Source organism: Colias eurytheme, chromosome 4 (assembly GCF_061535395.1).
Source record: "Colias eurytheme isolate Ceu_HAF_F1 chromosome 4, ilColEury1 Martin Lab GWU primary, whole genome shotgun sequence".
Lineage (NCBI taxonomy): Eukaryota > Metazoa > Arthropoda > Insecta > Lepidoptera > Pieridae > Colias > Colias eurytheme.
Genome location: NC_142983.1, coordinates 10289041 through 10309817, shown reverse-complemented (window position 1 = coordinate 10309817; position 20777 = coordinate 10289041). Strand labels below are relative to the sequence as shown.

General features: G+C 34.0%; 1 protein-coding gene across 1 annotated transcript in view; it reads left to right on the top strand.

Moving 5' to 3' along the window:
* GABA-B-R3 (gamma-aminobutyric acid type B receptor subunit 3) overlaps positions 1-20777 on the top strand; it is a 46756-nt gene that overhangs the window by 8723 nt on the left and 17256 nt on the right. The window contains exon 2 of the mRNA XM_090101527.1: positions 17689-17858. Within this exon, the coding sequence (XP_089957653.1) occupies positions 17689-17858 (170 nt within the window). The remainder of the gene's footprint in view (positions 1-17688; positions 17859-20777) is intronic.

Below are 20777 nucleotides of genomic sequence, written 5' to 3'. Positions count from 1 at the left end.
CCTTGAAGTACGAGGATGGTTCTTACGTAGAGAAAACGTAAATATGTACCACGGGCGAAGCCGGGGCGGACTGCTTGTACATTATAGAAATAAGATTTCTCCAGTATTAGGTGTTGAGAATGAAGATTTCTCAGATGGAGATAAAATTCGTGTGATATTGAAATATAGAAAGACTTATTAAATACCTATTAATTAAACAATACACAATTAATAACCTATATCAAAATAAAACGTAATCTGTGGAGTTTGCAAATTGCCAGTCTAAATTCCTCTACAATATTAACAAGAATTCATGACTTACCTGTGTTTTTACTAAAAGGTTTATTCTGTCGTGTCATTATCTAATATTATCAGTTCTACATAATATGCATGTATGGGTATACAATATTTTAGTCTATATAGACCCCGGTATAGGTTGTGTTGAGTACCGTAAAAATAAGTTCATTTAATGTGAGTGTCGCCGAAAGTAGAAACGGATATTGGAGCCGTCGTGGTCTGTATTATCTATATAATTTAAGACTTCAACAGGCTCACGTGTTTCAGTGAAAGGTCACAGTTTTTAATATATTTTGTTTATGTAAGCCTTTATTGTTGCCTTACGTGCTATTTCTATGAAAGAATGGAAAAGTCTGCATCTTTGAAAGGAGATATTACTAAAACATACCACGTAGTATGAGACTTGGGAGTACGTAGTATGTAGGTATGTGTGTCCTTAATAACCTATGAATTTAGGGTTCTCACAAACTGAAAGTATATTTTAATATTATTTCCATTGGTTTGGTAGATTTACTTATTTATATATGTAAGTGCCACCTAGGGGCTTTGGATTCAATTGAAAGACGTGCCAAACGTATCATCAACAACCCTTCCTTAGTTGAAGCTCGGCTCTTGAGTCTTGAGCATCGTCGTGAGGTGGCATGTCTTTCGGTGTTCTACCACAGTATTACCATCCTACAGTATGGCGACGAATGTACTTGTGCAGAGAAACGGAGGGGAACTGGCGGGGGGTCGGGCGACGCGGGCCGCTTAATGCAATCACGCTGAGTTTGCATTAACTATCGCGAAAGGATGACGCAGTCGTATTTTTGTGTAATAATTTTATTATACATAGGTACTTACATATTCTATTATGACGCGCAAAAACTGTTCCGTTTACGGATGTAAATCTACATTGAAATCCCAGAAGGAAACAATATTTCAGAAAGATTGTATTAATTGTATCTGTTGAATTAAAATCAAAGCTATGTATATGTTGTCCTCATTATTTTCTAATCAGATTGTACATCCCAATGCGAATGCATTACTTAGTTAAATGGTATAATATACAATTAAGAACATCCAAAAATAAAGTGTCCACGTAAATAATATTTAGCAGTGCAATATCTGTAATTATATATTTATGAACAAATAATTACATCAGATTTAATAATCGCAATTATTTTGAATGTACATATGAATAAATGATTTCATCATAATATTAATAATCAAAATTGTTTTATTTCCCATTTGTTGCAACCCTAGCGTATTTTCGTGTGGCAGCGTAAGTACCTACGCTGGCGGCGGCATCGCGCGACATCAAAGGCGATTCCTTACTGTAGGAAATAATATTGTAATACTGTGGTTCTACAGATTGCATTTCGGAGAATGTGCGTATGGATTACACAATTTAATTCCTCCATCTCCATTTCTTAATCGTACCTCGAGGCGCTCCGAAGGATATCATCCTTTTATTGTGGATATCCCCAATATTCGAACTCGCCGCTTCGAGTCTTCCTTCATCATAAAAACAGCTAAGCAATGGAATTCACTCCCTAACACCATTTTTCCTAAACAATACAACTTGGACCTCTTCAAAGCTAGGGTGAATAGGCTCCTTCTAGGCAGACGTGCAACCAAGTAGGCCACATCGCCGCTTCCCATCAGGTGGGATTGTGGCCAAACCTCTGCCTATTGTTAATAAAAAAAAAAAAAAAAAAAATTATGTTGGCTACATGAGTGTGGACAGCTGGAATTCCACTATATCATAAAAATAACTTATTTCTTGACGCTCTTTGGTTTTCTTTCATGACAAATTGCTTGTATACGACAATTCCAATAAATTTCGCTTTCTGTATTTAACTCTGTTATTTTATAATAAACTGCTAATTGCTTTCAATATAACATCTAAACTAATTATCCTTTATCCTATAAATCCAATATTAACATTAAATCAGCTCAATGTCAAACAGTGTCTAATGAATGTTATCAATACATCGGCGTGTTCCAATCAACCGAAACATTCCATTAGGAACACTTCATTGACACTTATCGAGATCGACGTGAAATTGATTCAATACTGCGTTTAAATTACGCTATCAACTTAGAAGTTCAATCGTGATAAGGCTTGCTACACGAGAGGATTACAACCGCGACTGTTCATCTTTTGACGTTCGTAGATTGCATGCAAAACGTTTGGTTGTCAGTTGTCACTGACTAAAAGTTAAAAACAATTGTGATATCTATTCCAACGTAGCGGGATCCTTCTTGAATGGTTATAAAACATGTCACATTGATAGCGTGTCATTCTGCTTATGCCTTAGCCATTTTTGGCCCACTTATCATTCGGCAGTTTCCCATTTTTGTAACTAGTAATTATTGTTTTCATATTTACTAATTCTTTTCCGTTAGATTGACTTTTGCACTGTCTTAAATATAGCGTTCGAGCTATAAAACTTGGATTTACATAACTTGTTCCAAAATTAATAGTTCTATGATAGCGTGTCAACCGCTCGTTTATATCAGGTTTTATGTACAGAGCACAAACATCGCTTCCAATAGCTTTTCAGGAATGACATGTGTGCGATGATTTTAAGTCTGATCACTCAATATCTGATATGTGCTTGATTATTTCGTGATTTGAGAGTCTACTGCATTGGAGTAGTATTGTGATTCAGAGGTTTTTATGTATGCTATTGAAAAATCGTTTGTTTTACGTCTATTTATAGTCTGTTCTGATTCAGATTTTTATTGAAAATTGATAGCTTTGATATGAACTTTATAAATGAGGTCTGGTGAAAATATGTAAGAAATTTTTTCGCATTTCAATTGCTATTTAACTATATTCAATCATTTATAAACTTTGAAAGTAACTTATTCTGTTTTCAAACACCAGATTGGTATTGAATGATATGTTTTTAATAAAACAACGCTACTGGGCGCTACATTTTAACATGCTAAAATAAAAATAAAAAAATAAAAATAATAGCAATTTTATTTCATAAATTAATATTGTAGCTTTCACAACCTGTCGTCATACCTCAAAATAAACCAGTCATATTCATAAACAAAAGCATAATCTTTTATACAGAAACGTGAAGCTTTCAAGATGTATTGTAGAGACTAAGATAGCACGACCTTTAAACCTGCCACAGACAATGAGTACAAATGCTGTGGACATCAAGTGGAAAATAGATATGTTTTATGTATATTTAAAAACATTGCAGATGAAAATGTACTAGTAAATAGTTGTGTTTGTGGCTTTATTTGTATGTACATTAGGAAACAGTTTTTTCTTGTTTATGACTTAGGTACTTATTATATTCGGTTTTAGGAATTACCATTTATGGGAAGATCAATCAAAATAGCATTTACAAGATGGCTTAGTTATAATATATTCTATAACTTCAATAATATCACTAAATATTCTTTTATTTAAAAATATCACTTAATGTAGAGATGATGCTCAAATTGATTTTATCTTACACCAATTAGCGTTTAGCTACTATTATGTATTCTGTGCTTACACATAATCTTGTTTTTTTTTAAACTCAAACACACATAATCTTGTTTTTTTTTAAACTCAAACTATGAAAATAAATATTTATTTTACTAGACTAAATTAATTACTAAAATAACTATTTATAACAACTGAAAAAAATCCGAATTCAAGCAGTCCGTAGATCCTACATAAATCACTTTCAACGGGAGACGAGATAATTTTGTAACATTCCTCGTTCGGAAGAAAAATGGCGCTCGTCTACACATGAGGATGAGATTGTTATACCAACGCAATTTATTCTTTATGAATATATCTACGAACACGCACGTGTTTCTACTCGAATGTTTTATTCAAGAGAAAATATTAATTGAAGTGTGTTTGATAAGGCATAGTTTATTAACCGTGGCTGAAGCTTGTAGCTCTAAGGGCTAATTTTTCAATCCTTGGTTAAAACTTATTCGTTGAATAAAGTATGAAACTACCATTTCAAAATGTATTCTTATTGGCCGCAATTGACAGTTTACAGGTGAAATTTTAATATTATCGTGTAATACTTTATTGGACGGGTAAGTTTGAACCAGGGATTGAAAAATCGGCCCTAAATAATACCTATAATGTTATACTAGAAGTAGCATATTAAGCAGAAAACGTTTCATAATTATGTTGGGATTAAATGAGTCTTAGTAAATTATTTTAAACACATCAATGAAAGAAATTAAAAATCAAATATAATCATCTATACTACAGAATATATAAGTATTATTTTTAAATTGTTGCTGCTTTGCTGACGCAGAGTACTTTTTGCCACTATTGCTATCTTTTTTTTCTGTTCTGTGTTTATTGTAGATTATTAAGATTTATGTTTTTTTACATGGTGGCAAATAAAACGCTTTCTATTTCTATTTTCATCAAGCAGATAATAAATTTTATTATGGTAGTGGTGGTAATAAAGTCATATAGGTAAAAACGTGAATAAAACATTCAAAATGAGATTTTTTTATTGCTAAAAATGTAAGTAAATGGTCAAACGTTGCAATTTGAGACAATTTCATTCAACAAGACTTTCTGGAAGCACTTTTGAGACATGTAATTTTTCATTTTCTAAGGAGAAAAACGGTCAAGAATTACATTAAACTAATTTTTTAGATTGAATCAATGAAATATTATTTATAGCGAACTATAATTAACTAATGTGATACCTATTATTAGTGGGTCCTTTCGTATTACAAAATCTCTCGTATTTACAGAATTATATGAAGTCTATAAATATCCTTATAATACTTCAGACGAAACATAAATATCAGATAAAAGTTTTAATATTGGTAAATAACAAATACGTGTAGTTCAGAGCATTGGGAATTGGTATTCGGGCAGCCTTGATTTTCAATATTTCCAATAAGATATATTGATGAAGTTTATGTTTGTCGTAAAAATTATAATTACATCGGGGAATACATATATAAATAAATATACATATTGTACTAGCTGATTCGTGTAACATCATCTGGTCTCAAATGGAATATTTCTTTCCAATTGCGTGAGTAATATTTTCTGATATAGCGTGTTATATTTGAGCCTACAAGCTGTACCAAAGGGAAAATTAAATATTTCTATAGTTCATGTGTTATTCTGATACACAAGCAGTATCACTGCCGAGTATTATTACAAAGAGTAAAATCTTATATATCCTCACAATCTTTAGCATTTAGGATTTGTAGTCAGTATGCCCATTATTAGGCAAAGAGATTCAAAACTAAGGAAAAATAATTATAAGATTAGCACGATAAATAAAAAATATTGTCAGGTCGAGTTGTAATTATTTCGTGACGCATATTATAATATATTAGATAGTTCAGGATCCATCGCCCATTTTTGCAAGTGATTACTATCAAGCTAATTTTTCGTGAGTAGCTTTATTTTGATGAGACGCCCAATAATTTCCTGTACGAAACTCTCGATTGTGGTATTTAACAGAGGTAACAAGTATAAAATGTTTTGATTTGATGGTTCTCGGGCGAAGGATCCTGGACTAAGATCTATAGACTTTGTATATTACAGCCTAATATTAATAAACAGAACATTTTAACTCATATAGACAAAATATAGATGATGAAATGATCCTCCATCATGTTCATCAGAATTTATTGGCAAGACATGACAGTGACAGAAGAGCAGCAGTATAAGCCAACAACCACTCGGCTGCTAAAATATAGTGCAATACGATATCCTTGTTTTCCAAATAAAGTGATAAATGGTTGGACAACTAACTAGCTTTGTCCTGTGGTTTTCTTGCACGCTCATTCCTCTTAGGTAGTAAGTTTTAGAGATTTGTCCTATATCCCGTATTATTGCCTACTTTTATTAGTAAATTATCATTACATATAGGTATTTATGGCTTATCATGATCGATATTGATAAAAATTAAAATAAAAGATGTAAAATGTGAGATTTTTTTTAAATTTGGAATCTACCGTAGTCTCCTTGTTGCAATACATAACATAATATTATGTACATAACATAATTTTGCTTTACGTACTCTACCCTATATTAATGTGCTAATAAAATATAACATTTTGCAAAACTACCTAAGTACTAGAAGTACTATTAAATTCATCCATTTAGCTCTTGTGGGTATAATAAGAAATTCACGTTTCATCGACGAACTTCCAACATCTGTAAATTGGTTACATTTTAAAAAAAATTGTTGAAATTACTTCGAAGTAATTAAACTTTGTGACCTCGGTAACTGCTATTGATTATTTACAGTTTTATTTCAATGGAACCAGTTTCAGGAATTTTCATGATGGTTGAATTTTAACTCTAAAGTTAATTTGAATTTGTGAAGGGAAATGAATGGTATCAAATTATAAGTGTAGTTAATTAGTTATTGAATATTTTCTACTCATGAAATAAAGGAGGTTTTATTTACTTACTTTGTTTTTTTTAGTGTTAGATAGGTACCTATAGAAATTATTATTAATTGGGGAGGAACGGTTTTGTACCAACTGTACCTAATATCATTTTATATTGATATATTTAGGTATGTATTTTTAAAGATGCCTGTACATTATTGCTGAGTTTTTCTTCGATTGAAATGTAATTTTACTCGTTTTTCATACAAATACATTTTACGCTCTAAATAAGTCCTTTTTTCATACAACTAGATTTGATAAATGCAGTAACTAGTTTTTTTGACACGACAGTCGTAAAATTGCTTGTACTTAGTTACTTTAAACGAAATTGCGTTCCGTTTCACTGTAGAGATGGCACTTGTATTTTATAATATTTTCAATATAAAAGCTTCGTGGAAAGGAAAATAATTGGTGCCCTGTCAGAGGTTGCATTTGTTTTTTTTTATCTTTCGTTATCAAAATTAAAAGGTAGTTCGCATTACTGACCTAAATTATGTCTTTACAAGATCAGGGATGATAATATACTATTAAAGATTTTTTTTATCTTGATACATATTTCAAAGCTAATGATATAATTAATATTCATTAATTAATAAAATTTATATTATAAATCTCGTTTCACAAGTTTCTAAATGAACGTTACTTGTATTGAAAATTAACCATTATAATATTATAAATCGATTAATACGTGAAATCAATTAACAGCTTAATCATTAATCAACCAATAGCAATGTGTAACGTCACAATCATGTGTCAAAGAATGAGGTCGCTCCCAAATATATCTTGTGGGAGATTAATCTCTTCATTAGGGGAAAGTGTTTGTTTTCTTTATTTATTTTGTTCTAGCATGTGGGTTGGTTTGTATTAGCGATAGCTTGTTATGGGTATATATACTTTATTATATACTAGGTGTCCGCCCTGGCTTCGCCTGCGTATTTGAAAGCTTGATAAATTATATACCTTTCTTTAGAAACGCGCGGACAGGCAGACTAACACGGCAGAGGACTTTTCATATTAATAAAGCAGGGAAGACCAGTAATCGTTAATATCAATTTAATTTGCTAATTATTCTTAAGAGTCCTAATACAAAATTGCGCTGGACGAAAGCTAGTATTTTTACGTTTTAACGCGATCATCGTGTAGTCGAGTAGCAAAGGCTGAAAGCGCTCAAAGTGGAAACATTATAGGACCTTATTATCTCGTTATCGTCTACTCCACCAATTCTAATCTAATATCGTGGGCTTCCCGCCTACTACGCGCGGGAAAAACGTACTTTAGTAATTTTGTGTCTGACGGAGCAGCGCAACACGTCCTACTCCCTAAAGCGCGGAGCGCGGCCGCGGTCTGCCGTAACAGCGTTTGCGCTCCCGTATATAAGTAGGTAATCGAAAATTCTAGAGAACTTTAAAATATTCCATTACTTTCATAAATCATATAATATGTATTTTTTTGATTGCAAATTTTTAAGCATAAATCTATCATTTAATGTGTATTTTTTATTTATTTTTTACTCTGTTGTATGTTTAAGAAATTCGACGCCAAATACACATAAAATTTCATCAAAGTAAGGCTATTTTAACTTAGATTTTCTTTGAATTTTTGAATAAAAGTACTTAAATTGCCTCGAGCATATTTTAGGATGTCTCAGTGTCTTTACTGTTGTATATTTTATATGAAAACTTCTTCTTTTAAATTCCGTGTAAACTACAAAGACACGAACGTCCCGCATGGAAAAAATTGAAACACGCCTCAGGTTATTGGCTATTAAACAAACTGGACAATGAATATCAATAAATTGTCTCGAGCATATTTTAGATATTGAATGAATCTTTAATTTAAGATAATAAAACACATTGTTACTAATTTAGTTTTGTTAAACGAGCGCCTAAAGAATTACAGAAACAAGTCAAAATCACTCTAAAATCGATATGGCCTCTTAAAGACTTAACTCAAACTTATAATATTAATTATACCTTCCATAATCCAGAATTATTCTGGTTCAAAAATATTAATTTCAAACTTTACTATAATTAGAAAGAAAGAAAAGAAAGAAAGAAAGAAAGAAAGAAACATTTATTTATCAAGGACAGCACAACACACACACATATAAAACATAAAGAACCGTAAGAGATAAATAAGAAAGCACCACGACAAGAAAATAGCAACAATAACACTAAAATTAATAACATAAAAAAAGCACGTAGAGAAAATAAAATTGACAATCAGTATTATTATTAAGGTGTGTCATACGATCCTGACAAAAAGGAGACAGCTCAGCATATGCTGCAACGTTCTGGAACATTGCCAGCGCTGTTTTTCAGTGCCCCCCTTTATAATTATGAAGGCTTCGAGTTGGGACGAAAGGAGTAACTTAGGTTTACATATATACATAAATACACAAAAAAAAAAAAAAAAAAAAAATAAATGAAATATAATAACTTATAGATAGGTACGACGATACAACGTGACTAACGACGAATATAAATACATAATAAATACACAAATAATAAATATTTCAGGACAATTTTCACGTAAATTTAATATAATTATATAAATACCACTAAAACTGGATTTGGTGAGCTAATAATATACTTTTAAATTTAGATTTGAAAGTATATAGTGTTCGTAGATTCCGTAACGGTGGTGGCAAGTTGTTCCAGCATTTAGTGGCGTTATATTTAAAGCTACCCTTAAAACAAGCGGAATGGTGTTTGGGTACGAGGAGTTTGTGTGCATCCCTGGTGTTGTATTTGGTGTTTTGTTCACTCCTCCAGATAAGTTTTTCGAACAGATAGTGAGGCGATTCTGTTTTGACAACACCAAAGAGAAGGGATGCAAAGTGCAATTGCCTGCGGTGCTCCATGTTTAGACATCGCGCATTATTAAGATAGGGCGTGATGTGATCCCTCGGTGGGATATTCCAGCAGAACCGTGCACATGCGTTCTGCACTCGCTGGATTACACGTTTTGTGCGACCTAATAACCGGTGTCCATACACAACATCCATATAATTAAACTTTGATAGAACTAGACTATCACATAATTTGAGTCTGAGACTGGGTTCAATATATTGTCTAATGCGATATAAAACCTTAAGTCTATAGAAACAATTAGCTGCTGTAATGCTAATGTACTTCTCAAATCTCAGATTCTCATCAAAAATGATGCCCAGGTTTCTAACCTCCTCAACACGCTGTATAGGTACCCCGTCTATGCATAAAAATACTGATGGCAGCTTATTTTTTATTATTTTGACAGTAGAGGGGGTTCCGAGTATCATATATTGGGTCTTATTGGGGTTGAGAACAAGGGAGTTATTTTCCGACCATATTCGTATTGAATCCAAATCTGAATTCAGCTTTTCTTCTGCAACTTGCGTCTCATGTGGGCGGAATGAAATATATAACTGTACATCATCTGCATAAATGTGGTACCGACACGATTTTATTCGCGTCACTATGTCTGCACTGTACAGTATATATAAGAGGGGCCCCAAAATAGATCCTTGAGGCACTCCTCGTGTTACCGCTCCACATTCAGAGAGCATTGTTCTTCCATCCTCCTCTGCAGCGGAAACAGTCTGAGTACGTGACGATAGGTAGCTATTAAACCACTTTACGGTCAATGAGCTTAAACCGTAATAAGTGAGTTTAGATAGCAGCAAAGGCACGTTTATGGTTTCAAATGCTCGCGTGTAGTCCAGTAATACCAGGAAAGTACCTTTGCCCTCATCTTGAGCCGATAATATATCGTCTACTACGTCCGTTATGGCTGTTGCAGTACTTTTGTTTTTTCTAAAACCAGACTGACGATCTGGGAGGATATTATTGGTCTCTAAGAACTTCATTAACTGCTTATACACTATTTTTTCAATAACCTTGGAAAGGCAAGGCAGTATACTTATTGGCCGAAGGTCCTTCAGGTCATGTGGATTATTGGTTTTCGGTACAGGACGAACGAGAGCACTTTTCCACAAACCAGGGAAGATGCCAGTGTTCAGAGATTCATTAATAATATGCGTTAGTATCGGTAAGGTAGAAGGTAAAGTGGATTTAAACATGTCTAATGATATGTCATCAATTCCAATAGCTTGAGACTTTAGTTCCTTTAAAGTGCTCAACACCAATGACTCATTTACGTTCGTAAAATTGAAAATAGCATCACTGTGTCGATTAAATTCATAATATGTTAATAAGGAAAGATGTAATTGGGCTTTACCAGGGACATTTAGAAAGTGGCTATTTAACATATTGGGATTATTGAGATGAGAGGGTAACAGTGAATCCTTTTTAGAATTGATGGTAACATTGTCTCTTATGTGTTTCCACATGATCTTAGGTTTGTTTGAATTAGAATTAATGTATGAATTAAAGTAAGCCTGTTTTTCACGATTTAAAGCTAAGCTGGTGAAATTTTTTAAATCCTTGTAATAATGTTTGTGTGCATCCTCCTTAGTGAGACGCGCTCTAGTTCTAGCCTCATCGCGTAATTGGAACATTTTTTTAATGTTCTGTGTAATCCAGGGCGGCCGTTTCGTCTTGACGAAAATCCTTTTCTTAGGTGCAAATATATCATAAAGAGATATGATATATGAAGTCAGCATGTTAACCATTTCATCCACGTTATGAAAAGAGAACAGAAATGACCAATCGATATTATTCAGAGACTGATTAAAGTTATCTATGTTAATGTTCGCTATAGGCCTGAAAGTGATAAATTTAGGTTTAGCTTTATTCTTATAAATATTGAATGTGCAGGAAACAAAAGCATGGCTGCTGAGTTCCTCTATGTGGTCTACCGCTAAATTACTCACAGGAACATTTGTGCATATTACATCTAATAAAGTTTGGTTTAACCGTGTAAAATGAGTCGGCTGTGATACATGTTGCGTTAAATTGACACTTTGAAGAAAATTTTTTAGTTTAATACAGTTTATATGGTCGCCGTCCAAGAGATTGATATTAAAATCCCCTACGAGAATAAGGCTGTCACACCACACAAAAGAACCAATAGAATCAGTAAGCGCATCTAGGAACAAATTAATATCCAACCAGGGAGGGCGATAAGCAGTACCGACCACGATGTTCTCGCCACCTAAGTTAATCTTAAGCCACATCTGTTCTACGCCATGCGCTAGCGGATGTGGTGTAACTCTCACCGACGTACCAATTTTAATATAAAAACCAACTCCCCCACCTCGAGAACGGAGAGTGAGTGGCCGAGGAACGTGGCGTAACCTGTAGCCCGGCACAGCCGGAGCGCGCCCCTCCTCGCCATCCCTCAGCCAAGTCTCGTTGATAGCCATCACATCTACTTTATGGCGCTCCATTGCCACCAGAAACTCATCATGCCTCGTACCCAAAGAACCAGGATTCAGAAGACCAACTTTAAATTTATTTTTGTTGTTCATTGTTATTGCAAATGTATAAATATAAGAAACACAAATAAATTAAATATAATATATTATAATTAAACTTTAAAACGTACACACAAACTATAATTATACTAGAAGAGACAAGTAGAAGCATTAAAAAAGACATCATTAAGATATTTAATGAATTAAATATAAAAATAAAATGTAAAATACAAGGAACATATTCTTTTAAACTCGGGAAACAATTGACACACCTCAATAAATCCGACTGCGTGAAGAATAAGATTATATAAATCGCATAGCAAAGACATCTAGATTTACATATTATTATAACAAATTTTACGAAATTAAAAACAAGTTGTCCCATAATCTTTTGCAAGTAAGTATTTAAGCGAAGCGGTATTTCGATCTCAAAATTAACTTTATACTCCCCTTTTTTACAATGATTCAATTTTAATATTAAAAGAAAACATTTATTAAATAATATTGAGAAACTAAATCTATACATTAAACGTAACACTAAACATGTAATATTTTTCATACAATGAGTGTTTAAAAATGCAACTAGCCAATAGATGTTTAAATTGAACAATGGGAAAGTTTCGTAATAACACGTATAATATATTTTTATAAGAAGAAATACACGACACAATATTACGTATGTTAAATAAGGATGCTTTACATGGCTGGCTGTTTCATGAAACATTAACGTTATAATCTTACAACGTTTGTACGATTTACATCTAACAATATGTATAATAATAACATAATGAAATATTACAAAAAGTACGCGTAAAATGCAGCTATATGCAAACCACAGAAACAAACAAATTGAAATCATGAATACCGATGGATAGGTAATTACTTTTAAAATACATATATGGAGTATCAGTAAGCCCAAACCTAGCTTTGACCAAAAACCTTATTTATATCACCTTCGGAGGATATTATATGGTATTTAGAGTGCTGGTCGCGTCTTGCATATATATGGCCACGCCGGGTCCAGACATAACTCCAGCCTTTGGCGCGTTGTTGCTCCCGCGCCAGATGGAATAACCTACGGTTATTGCGCGTTAGGTGCTCGTTGATATAGAAGCGGCGCGGTTCTCCCGCGACTAGCCCGCCGCTATCAGCGCCGCGGCGCACGCGCGCCGCACGCAATAACTCGTTACGCAGATGGTGCCGGGTCAGTTTCACTATGATGGGGCGCGGACGCCCAGATGAGCTACGGTCGCTACTCATATCCAATCCGTTTTGCCGACCGACACGATACGCATTTACAATATCCTTCTCTTCCAAAGACAGACCAATTTTATGTGCTATTGTTATAGTCAAATGTAATAGGTTTTCGCCTTTAGTTTCTGGAAAGCCGGTAATTTCAACATCATTCATCAGATTACGCTGCTCAGAATCGTTCAACTGATGCTTAAGAGATTCAATGCTTTCAACTATATCATTACTAGGTTGACTAATCGGTTTGTTTACTGAGTAATCTGACTCCATTCGCTCCAATCGCTCTTCAAATCCGTCGAGTCTCTTATTGTACTCTGCCATAACCATTGTGACCTTCGTCATTTCCTGACGAAAACTAGAAAGTTCGGTGCGCAAAAGTTTCATTTCCTCTGCAAGAGAGCTGGAGAGGGAATCATGGGCCTGCATCGGGGCATCCACGTAAATATCTCCGCTCCCCACATCTTGCGAGCATTCAGGTTCCGCTGATTTAGGAGACGAAGACGAGTCTTTGCATGTTTTGCATAACCATTTTCCATTGAGTCGTGATTTGGGGCTTATACATTGTTTGTGGTACAGGTGACTGCATTTAAAACACTTAGCGCCATCTGTTGTTGGAGAGTAAAATTTCCCGCAGCTAGGGCACTTGTTGTTAGGCATTTTAAGCCCCGTATCAATCAATGAAGTTAGTTATTGATTAATGCAGTAGAGGGCGATATACTTAATTTAGATCACTATTTTATTGCGTTTGCAATGAAATTTGCAGATACAGTTATTGCTGTTTGATTTTATTCACTCACGTATAGAATCGATTAACTTTCTGTGATAAACAGAGATCACAACCACTATCCCCCGTAATTTACTCGTAGATTTATTTACTCACAGTTACTGCAGAGTTGTCGGTAGTCGTAAAATCAGCTGTTACTCAGCTGTTTTTTATTTACGCTTGTTAATCACTAATAACGTCTTCAATCACTTGGATAACACTGACTGTGATAGTTTTTATAGTTTACTACTCAAAGAAACGCTTAAAAATACTAATTAGACACTTTGACTATTTTTAAAGTAAAAGAAACTCGGGAACCAAAACTGTCACTCCAACCGTCACGACTCGAATGAAAAAATAATTAAAAATTTAGAGAAAAGCTACTTAATATCTTGCCAGAATTGTGGCACTAATCTACGCATTAACAAAGTCTTTGTTTCATTAAAACAGATAAAGATAGAATAATACCATCACCAAATTAATGTGGTACAAAGTAAGACATTAATTTGGTGATGGTATTATCGATCTACTATCTTTAGTCTCTCCTTGGTAAAAAGAACCGAACTCTATCATTACAAGAAACTGATACATCAAACAAGGAAGAATTATCACAAAGGTCAAAGCGCTGCATCACTGGATGTTATAATTGAATAACAGAAAGCGCTGAACAGCTTCCAACATCCACTTTACATGGCTATAAAAGTGAATATAACGTAAAGCGCTTCACGCTTGAAAGCACAAGAGTTGATTGCACTCGGTCGGAAACTAGTACGAAAAAAACAAGCACTTGAGTTCTGAATTGTTCTTTATTACCACGTTTAGGGTAGTTTTCCAATTACCAATAATGTGTGAGGAATGTGTTTGAAATAACCAATAGCATCGCTTCAAACGATAAACGCTTTAAAACTTAACTAAATGAAGCGCCATGATTGGTTATATACAAACACATTCCTCGCTACACATCCTCACACATTATTGGTGGAAAAGCAACCTTATATTGACTGAAGGCACACATGTGAATGTGTTTGTATATTTAACGTATTCCTTCCTTCCTACAATATATTATATTATCCTGTATAAAAAATGAAAAAGTTCTTCTTGAAGATTACTTAAAGATTACTTCTTCTCTTGGTCCTAGTTTAAGTTAAGATTAACTTTGTTATAACGCTTCTTCCGAAAGAATAGCATTAGGATGCATTGAAACCTAATATTTACTTTACAATATTCTTTTTATTGACGTTATTTTAAGGGATTGGAAAACCAATACTTCCGACTGGAAAGATAGTGCAGATTGACAGCTCTGCGACTTCCCTGAAGTAGAACAACGAATCTATTTTATATTTTTATTGCTATCGTAAGAAGAAGAGCGTTAAGATGTCTTTACTACTTAATAGTGAATGGAATTGTCTCTATCAATATTTTTCTCAAATAAAGAAAACAAGAAAATAAACTGCCTAAAAAACGCTCAAAGTTCTTTTGTTTTCGGGAACGGTGTAAGCAATTTTAAATGTATTTTTCATCAAACAGTATGTTCTTTGTGTTTACCTTTACTTCACCTATACTAAAATATTATAAAGTTGAAGAGTTTGTTTGTTAGTTTGATCGCGCTAATCTCGGGAACTACTGGTCCGATTGAAAAATTTTTTCTTTGTTAGATAGCCCATTTATCAAGGAAGGCTATATATCATCTCGCTACCCGTAGTTCTTCGCTCCTGTTGATCTACAGGAGCGAAGAACTACGGGTAAAACCGCGGAGCACAGCTAGTTTCACATATACCGACTGAACCTACAATTAAAACACCTCACAAAAGCAATTTGGCTATCCAACAAGACGTGGCAAACCAATTAGATGCTCAAAGTAAATCTTCGTCGCAAACATTTCCTTACAGTTAACCTACGGTCAACTGACGTAGTCCCTTTTACTGAGTTGACCTCACATGCATTTGGAGTCCTTAATTACGCAAACATTGGCTAACTAACCTTGTTAATGGAATGTGTTCGATAAATTTGTATATGATAGTTTCGTATTCGTACTGATGTTATGAAAGAGAATGCTTTTGAATAGAATAGAATTGAATATAGTCTTTTATTTTAGAACAGCATTGCTTGACTTCTAACAATTTATGCGGTTACATTTAAAGTTTTTTTTTTGAAGTGATAACTTCTTTAGCGGCGTTGGGTTAGTTCGAACGAAAGTGCCACAAGTTACTTCTTTGTAAAATGTTTTAGTCCACAAATAATATAAATATCACTGCTTTTCAATGTTCGTAAATAAAACATAAGGAAAGAAACAATTACGAAAATGTTAATATCCGTGCATTAATATTAATGTAAACCATCTTTATTGTAATAAACTGGTCAATATAAATCAATCTTGACCGAGAAATACAAAATATATCCGAAACAAAGATTTCCATTAAATGTATTAACATTTTAAGAGGTCATAATATCTGAGATGAAATCTTTTATAGGTCGTGAAAGTGCGATAGATTTACGACTCGAGAAATCGGTAAAAGGCGATTACTTTGAATTGGCAGTGTCACGGATTGCTTTAATTTTAGTGTTTGAATTTCTTAGAAAAACTTTTGTATTATATTACCTGTTGACCGCCTCCTTGGTACAATGGTTGACGCGTGAGCATAGTACCGAAGGGTTCGATTCCCGGTGGAGACAAAGAAAAAAAATGTCTTGGTCTGGCAGGACACAGAAGGCTGATCACCTACTTGTCCCTAAAGAAAATCGATCAGTGAAACAGATGTATAATGCCTTCACATCTGTTTCGCCTATAGATATTTTATTCTGATATATAACCTAAATTACTATAGAGTTTCATCCTAATGCGTTTAGCAGGTTTTCGTGAAAGAATAACAAACACTCATTCACAAACTTTCGCATTTATAATATTTGTAGGATAAATAAAAGCATAAAATAATATTATGTCGATGTAGCAAAGGTTATAAGATGTAATATTATGCCGATTTTAGATAACAATTGGCATAAAACAAATCCCTCAAAAGAAAAAGTTATTATCCGATATGTATCTACGCGTTTTTACTTGTACAGAAGCTTTTGAAATCATATAATAGAGCCATCTTTATTTGGCAATAAAATATTATGAGAACTGAGAAGATAGAGATAATTCATAAATATCAAACTACCATTTTCATGTACTGATCCGGGATAGTATTAATCCCGGATAGTATTAAACCTACATTTAAAAATATAACCTATAACAATTTATTTATTTACACATTCATCCTGTATAGTCACCATCCTGACTGAGGCTATTCTTATAAACCGTTGATGAATAATACTGAATTTGAAAAATATACACATTAATATCATTTATTTATATACTCATCCCGCATCTATATTCTGAGGCTTTCCTAGTCAACCGTTGTCATATTAATAATCCTGAATTTAAAAAATAGACGGTAGAATAATAATTTGAAGTGAAACTTCTTTAGGCGCGTTGAGAGAAAATGTTCAAGGTCACGTCATGGCAATACCGTCACATCATGGAGTAAAGTGACAATTTTGCTTTGAATCTTGCCAAAGAAGTTTCACTCCTGACACGTGTGCTCGGCACACACGCTCTATTTGTTATGTTCTGTTCAGTGCTTTTTATGTATACTATTTTGTTTCACAGACTCATCCCGGATAGTATCAATCCTGGGGCTCTTCGAGTTGTCCGTGGGGGACTCCCCGCGCGCGGACGGGGTGTCCGAGCTCAACGCTGCGAAGTTAGCTGTAGAACATGTCAATAAGCGTACATTGCTGCCGGGGTACAAGCTACATCTCATCACTAATGATACTAAGGTACATGCAAGCAAATATGCAAGTATTTTGGGTAAGAAAAAAAAATAGTTCAGGTAATGTTTGAGAAAAGAAAGAAGGGTTAAGAAGTCTTTCCAATAATAAAGCGAAGTTAGCCGTTGAAAATGTGAAAAAGCGCATACGACTGCCGGGGTCTATGCTTCATCTCATTACTAATGATAAGTACTAAGGTATGCGTAGAGATATCTGACTTAACTTAATCTAGGTTAATACCACAGATTACTAAATAGTTACTCGTAATACCCACGAAGAAGATCGAAATTCGGACATAGAAATCTTTCTAGAAGCATAATAGCTTCTTTCAAAATTGCTAAAACACATTTTTAGATTCAGTTTCTGAAACTACATATTATTATTATGTGTTTTAGCAAAGTCTTAGCAATTTATATATTTTCTTTTTGCATATATGTAATATATTATGTAGTTAGATTTTTTTTACCTCACGATATGCAATTTAAGTTTTGTTTTTAAAAAATACGTTGCTATTTCATTTCACACAGCTGAATTTGCGGTTCCTCTGCGTACCATACCTAAATTCGTTATCAGGATACATGTATGTTACGCAAATAATAGCCCATATAACGTATAAGCTAATTAAATCAGTTAATTTGTATACGTCGTGGGTGAACGTTTACTTAGGCGCAGGCTTCAGTTAAATTAAGATCGAGGAAGCTATGGCTTTTGATTACAGTTCTATGTTTTGGATGTTACCTGATATGTTCTGTTTTGATTAGAAAGAAAGAAAGAAAGAAAGAAAGAAAAACATTTATTTGACAACACAGCGTGACACATCAAAGAGTAGACAATAAAGAAAAGAATACATACAAATAACACAAAAAATTCAACACGAAAAAAATAAAAAATATTAAAACAAATTGTGCCCGCAGTACCGCCAAAAAGGACCTAGTTCAGCTTGTGCCAGGCATGAGCCTAGCGCTGGTTTTCAACTAGAACCTAGTTTCGACTCACGGATGTGAAGCGACGCAATAATAATAATTAATTAAAAATAATGTGATAAACATAATATTACATACATATATATTATCATACCGTGAAAAAACGTACCCACACAAATATCCAAATAAAAAGTTCTATAAAATAAATAGACTTAAGATAGGATTGACCCATACCAATAGATAAAAAAAAAAACAAAAACGAAAAAATAAGCATTGGACATTAATCTAACCTTCGCTGTTCATCGATTAAGTAGTTCTTAAGATGTTTTTTGAATGTATTAATGTTTAACAATAACCTAATCGGTGGCGGCAAGTCATTCCATATTTTCGATGCTGCATAGCGGAAGCTGCCTCTAAAAGTGGAAGTACTATGTTGAGGAATGATAAGTGGCTGAGCACAGCTTCTGCATGCAACATCTCGACTGCTCGTTGTCCAGCTGAGCTTTTCGTACAGATATATAGGCATACGGGTCTTGGCAATACCGAACATGAGACAGGCCAGATGTAGTTGGCGTCTTGCTTGTAGCTTAAGAACACCCTGCTTATTTAGGAAAGGTGTGACATGTCTACGTGGTGGTATAGTGTAGCAGTACCGTGCACACGCATTCTGTACTCTTTGTAACAGCCGATCTGTTCTGGCCAGGAGACGTGGACCATAAACAGTATCAGCGTAATTAAGTTTTGAAAGAACTAGAGACTCCACCAGACGTACTCGAAGATCCTCAGACAAGTATGGACGCACTCTATATAAGGTTCTCAACCGGAAAAAACAATTACGAACCACATCGGTTACGTGCTTTTCGTACCTTAATGAGCTATCGACATACAAGCCCAGATTTCGTGCCTCGTCAACTTTTTGGATTGCCTTACCCATGAGCTTGACGTCAAAAGATGGTAGAGATTTAATATGCTTTTTTGAACCGAATAACATATACTTCGTCTTGTCAGGATTCAGCACTAATGCATTGGTCTCAGCCCATTCTGCAATACTTGCGAGGTCATCGTTCAAGTATTTAACGGCATTGTGTAAATCAGTGGGGAAGAATGAAATGTATACCTGAGTGTCATCGGCATAAATATGAAACTTACAATTTTTAATAGAATTTATTATATCAGCTGAGTAAAGAATAAATAAAATAGGGCCCAAAATAGAGCCTTGGGGCACACCTCTTTCAAGTAGGCTAAAACTTGACAATTGGATACTGCCATCATCCGACCGAATTTCAACCCTCTGTTGTCGATTAATTGACATTTTAATGGTTTAATGAAATTTTCAAACTGTATTGTTATGTAATAAATTGAACATTTTTAATGAAGCGAAAATAACACTACGAAAAAAAAGCCGAAACTCCAATGTTGAACATATTTTATTCAACTAGATTTCATCTTGACGCACTTTCGAATCATCATAGCATAAAATATATAATATTTAGTACAGTTTTGGAAAACAGTTTCTACTGAGAAGAGATGGCAAGAAACTAGTAATTTTTTAATCAGTGAACATTTATCTCTAGTAATCTCACTGTTAATAATATTAATACAGAAGCATTACCTATGTATCTAAAACTCAATAAAGTGAAGTTCCAATGCCCTAGTGGGGTAAGGGGCAGATGCATTATACATATGTTTCACTGATCGATCAGCCCTCTGTGTCCTCCCAGACCGATACATTTTTTTTGGCCGTCCCCACCGGGAATCGAACCCAGGACCCGTCGGTGTTCCGCTCACGCGTCAACCACTGTACCAAGCAGGCGGTCAAAACTCAATAAAAAAAAAAATCTAATAAATACACGTTATTTTCTTAACTAAATTGAAGATTTAATGGTAGGCATATAAATTACAGTTTAGACCACATAAGACAGTCTGCCTCAACCTCAGCCATATTAATTGCTAATTAATACAAGACACATGTAATTAGAAATTAGCAACATATTATAATATGATT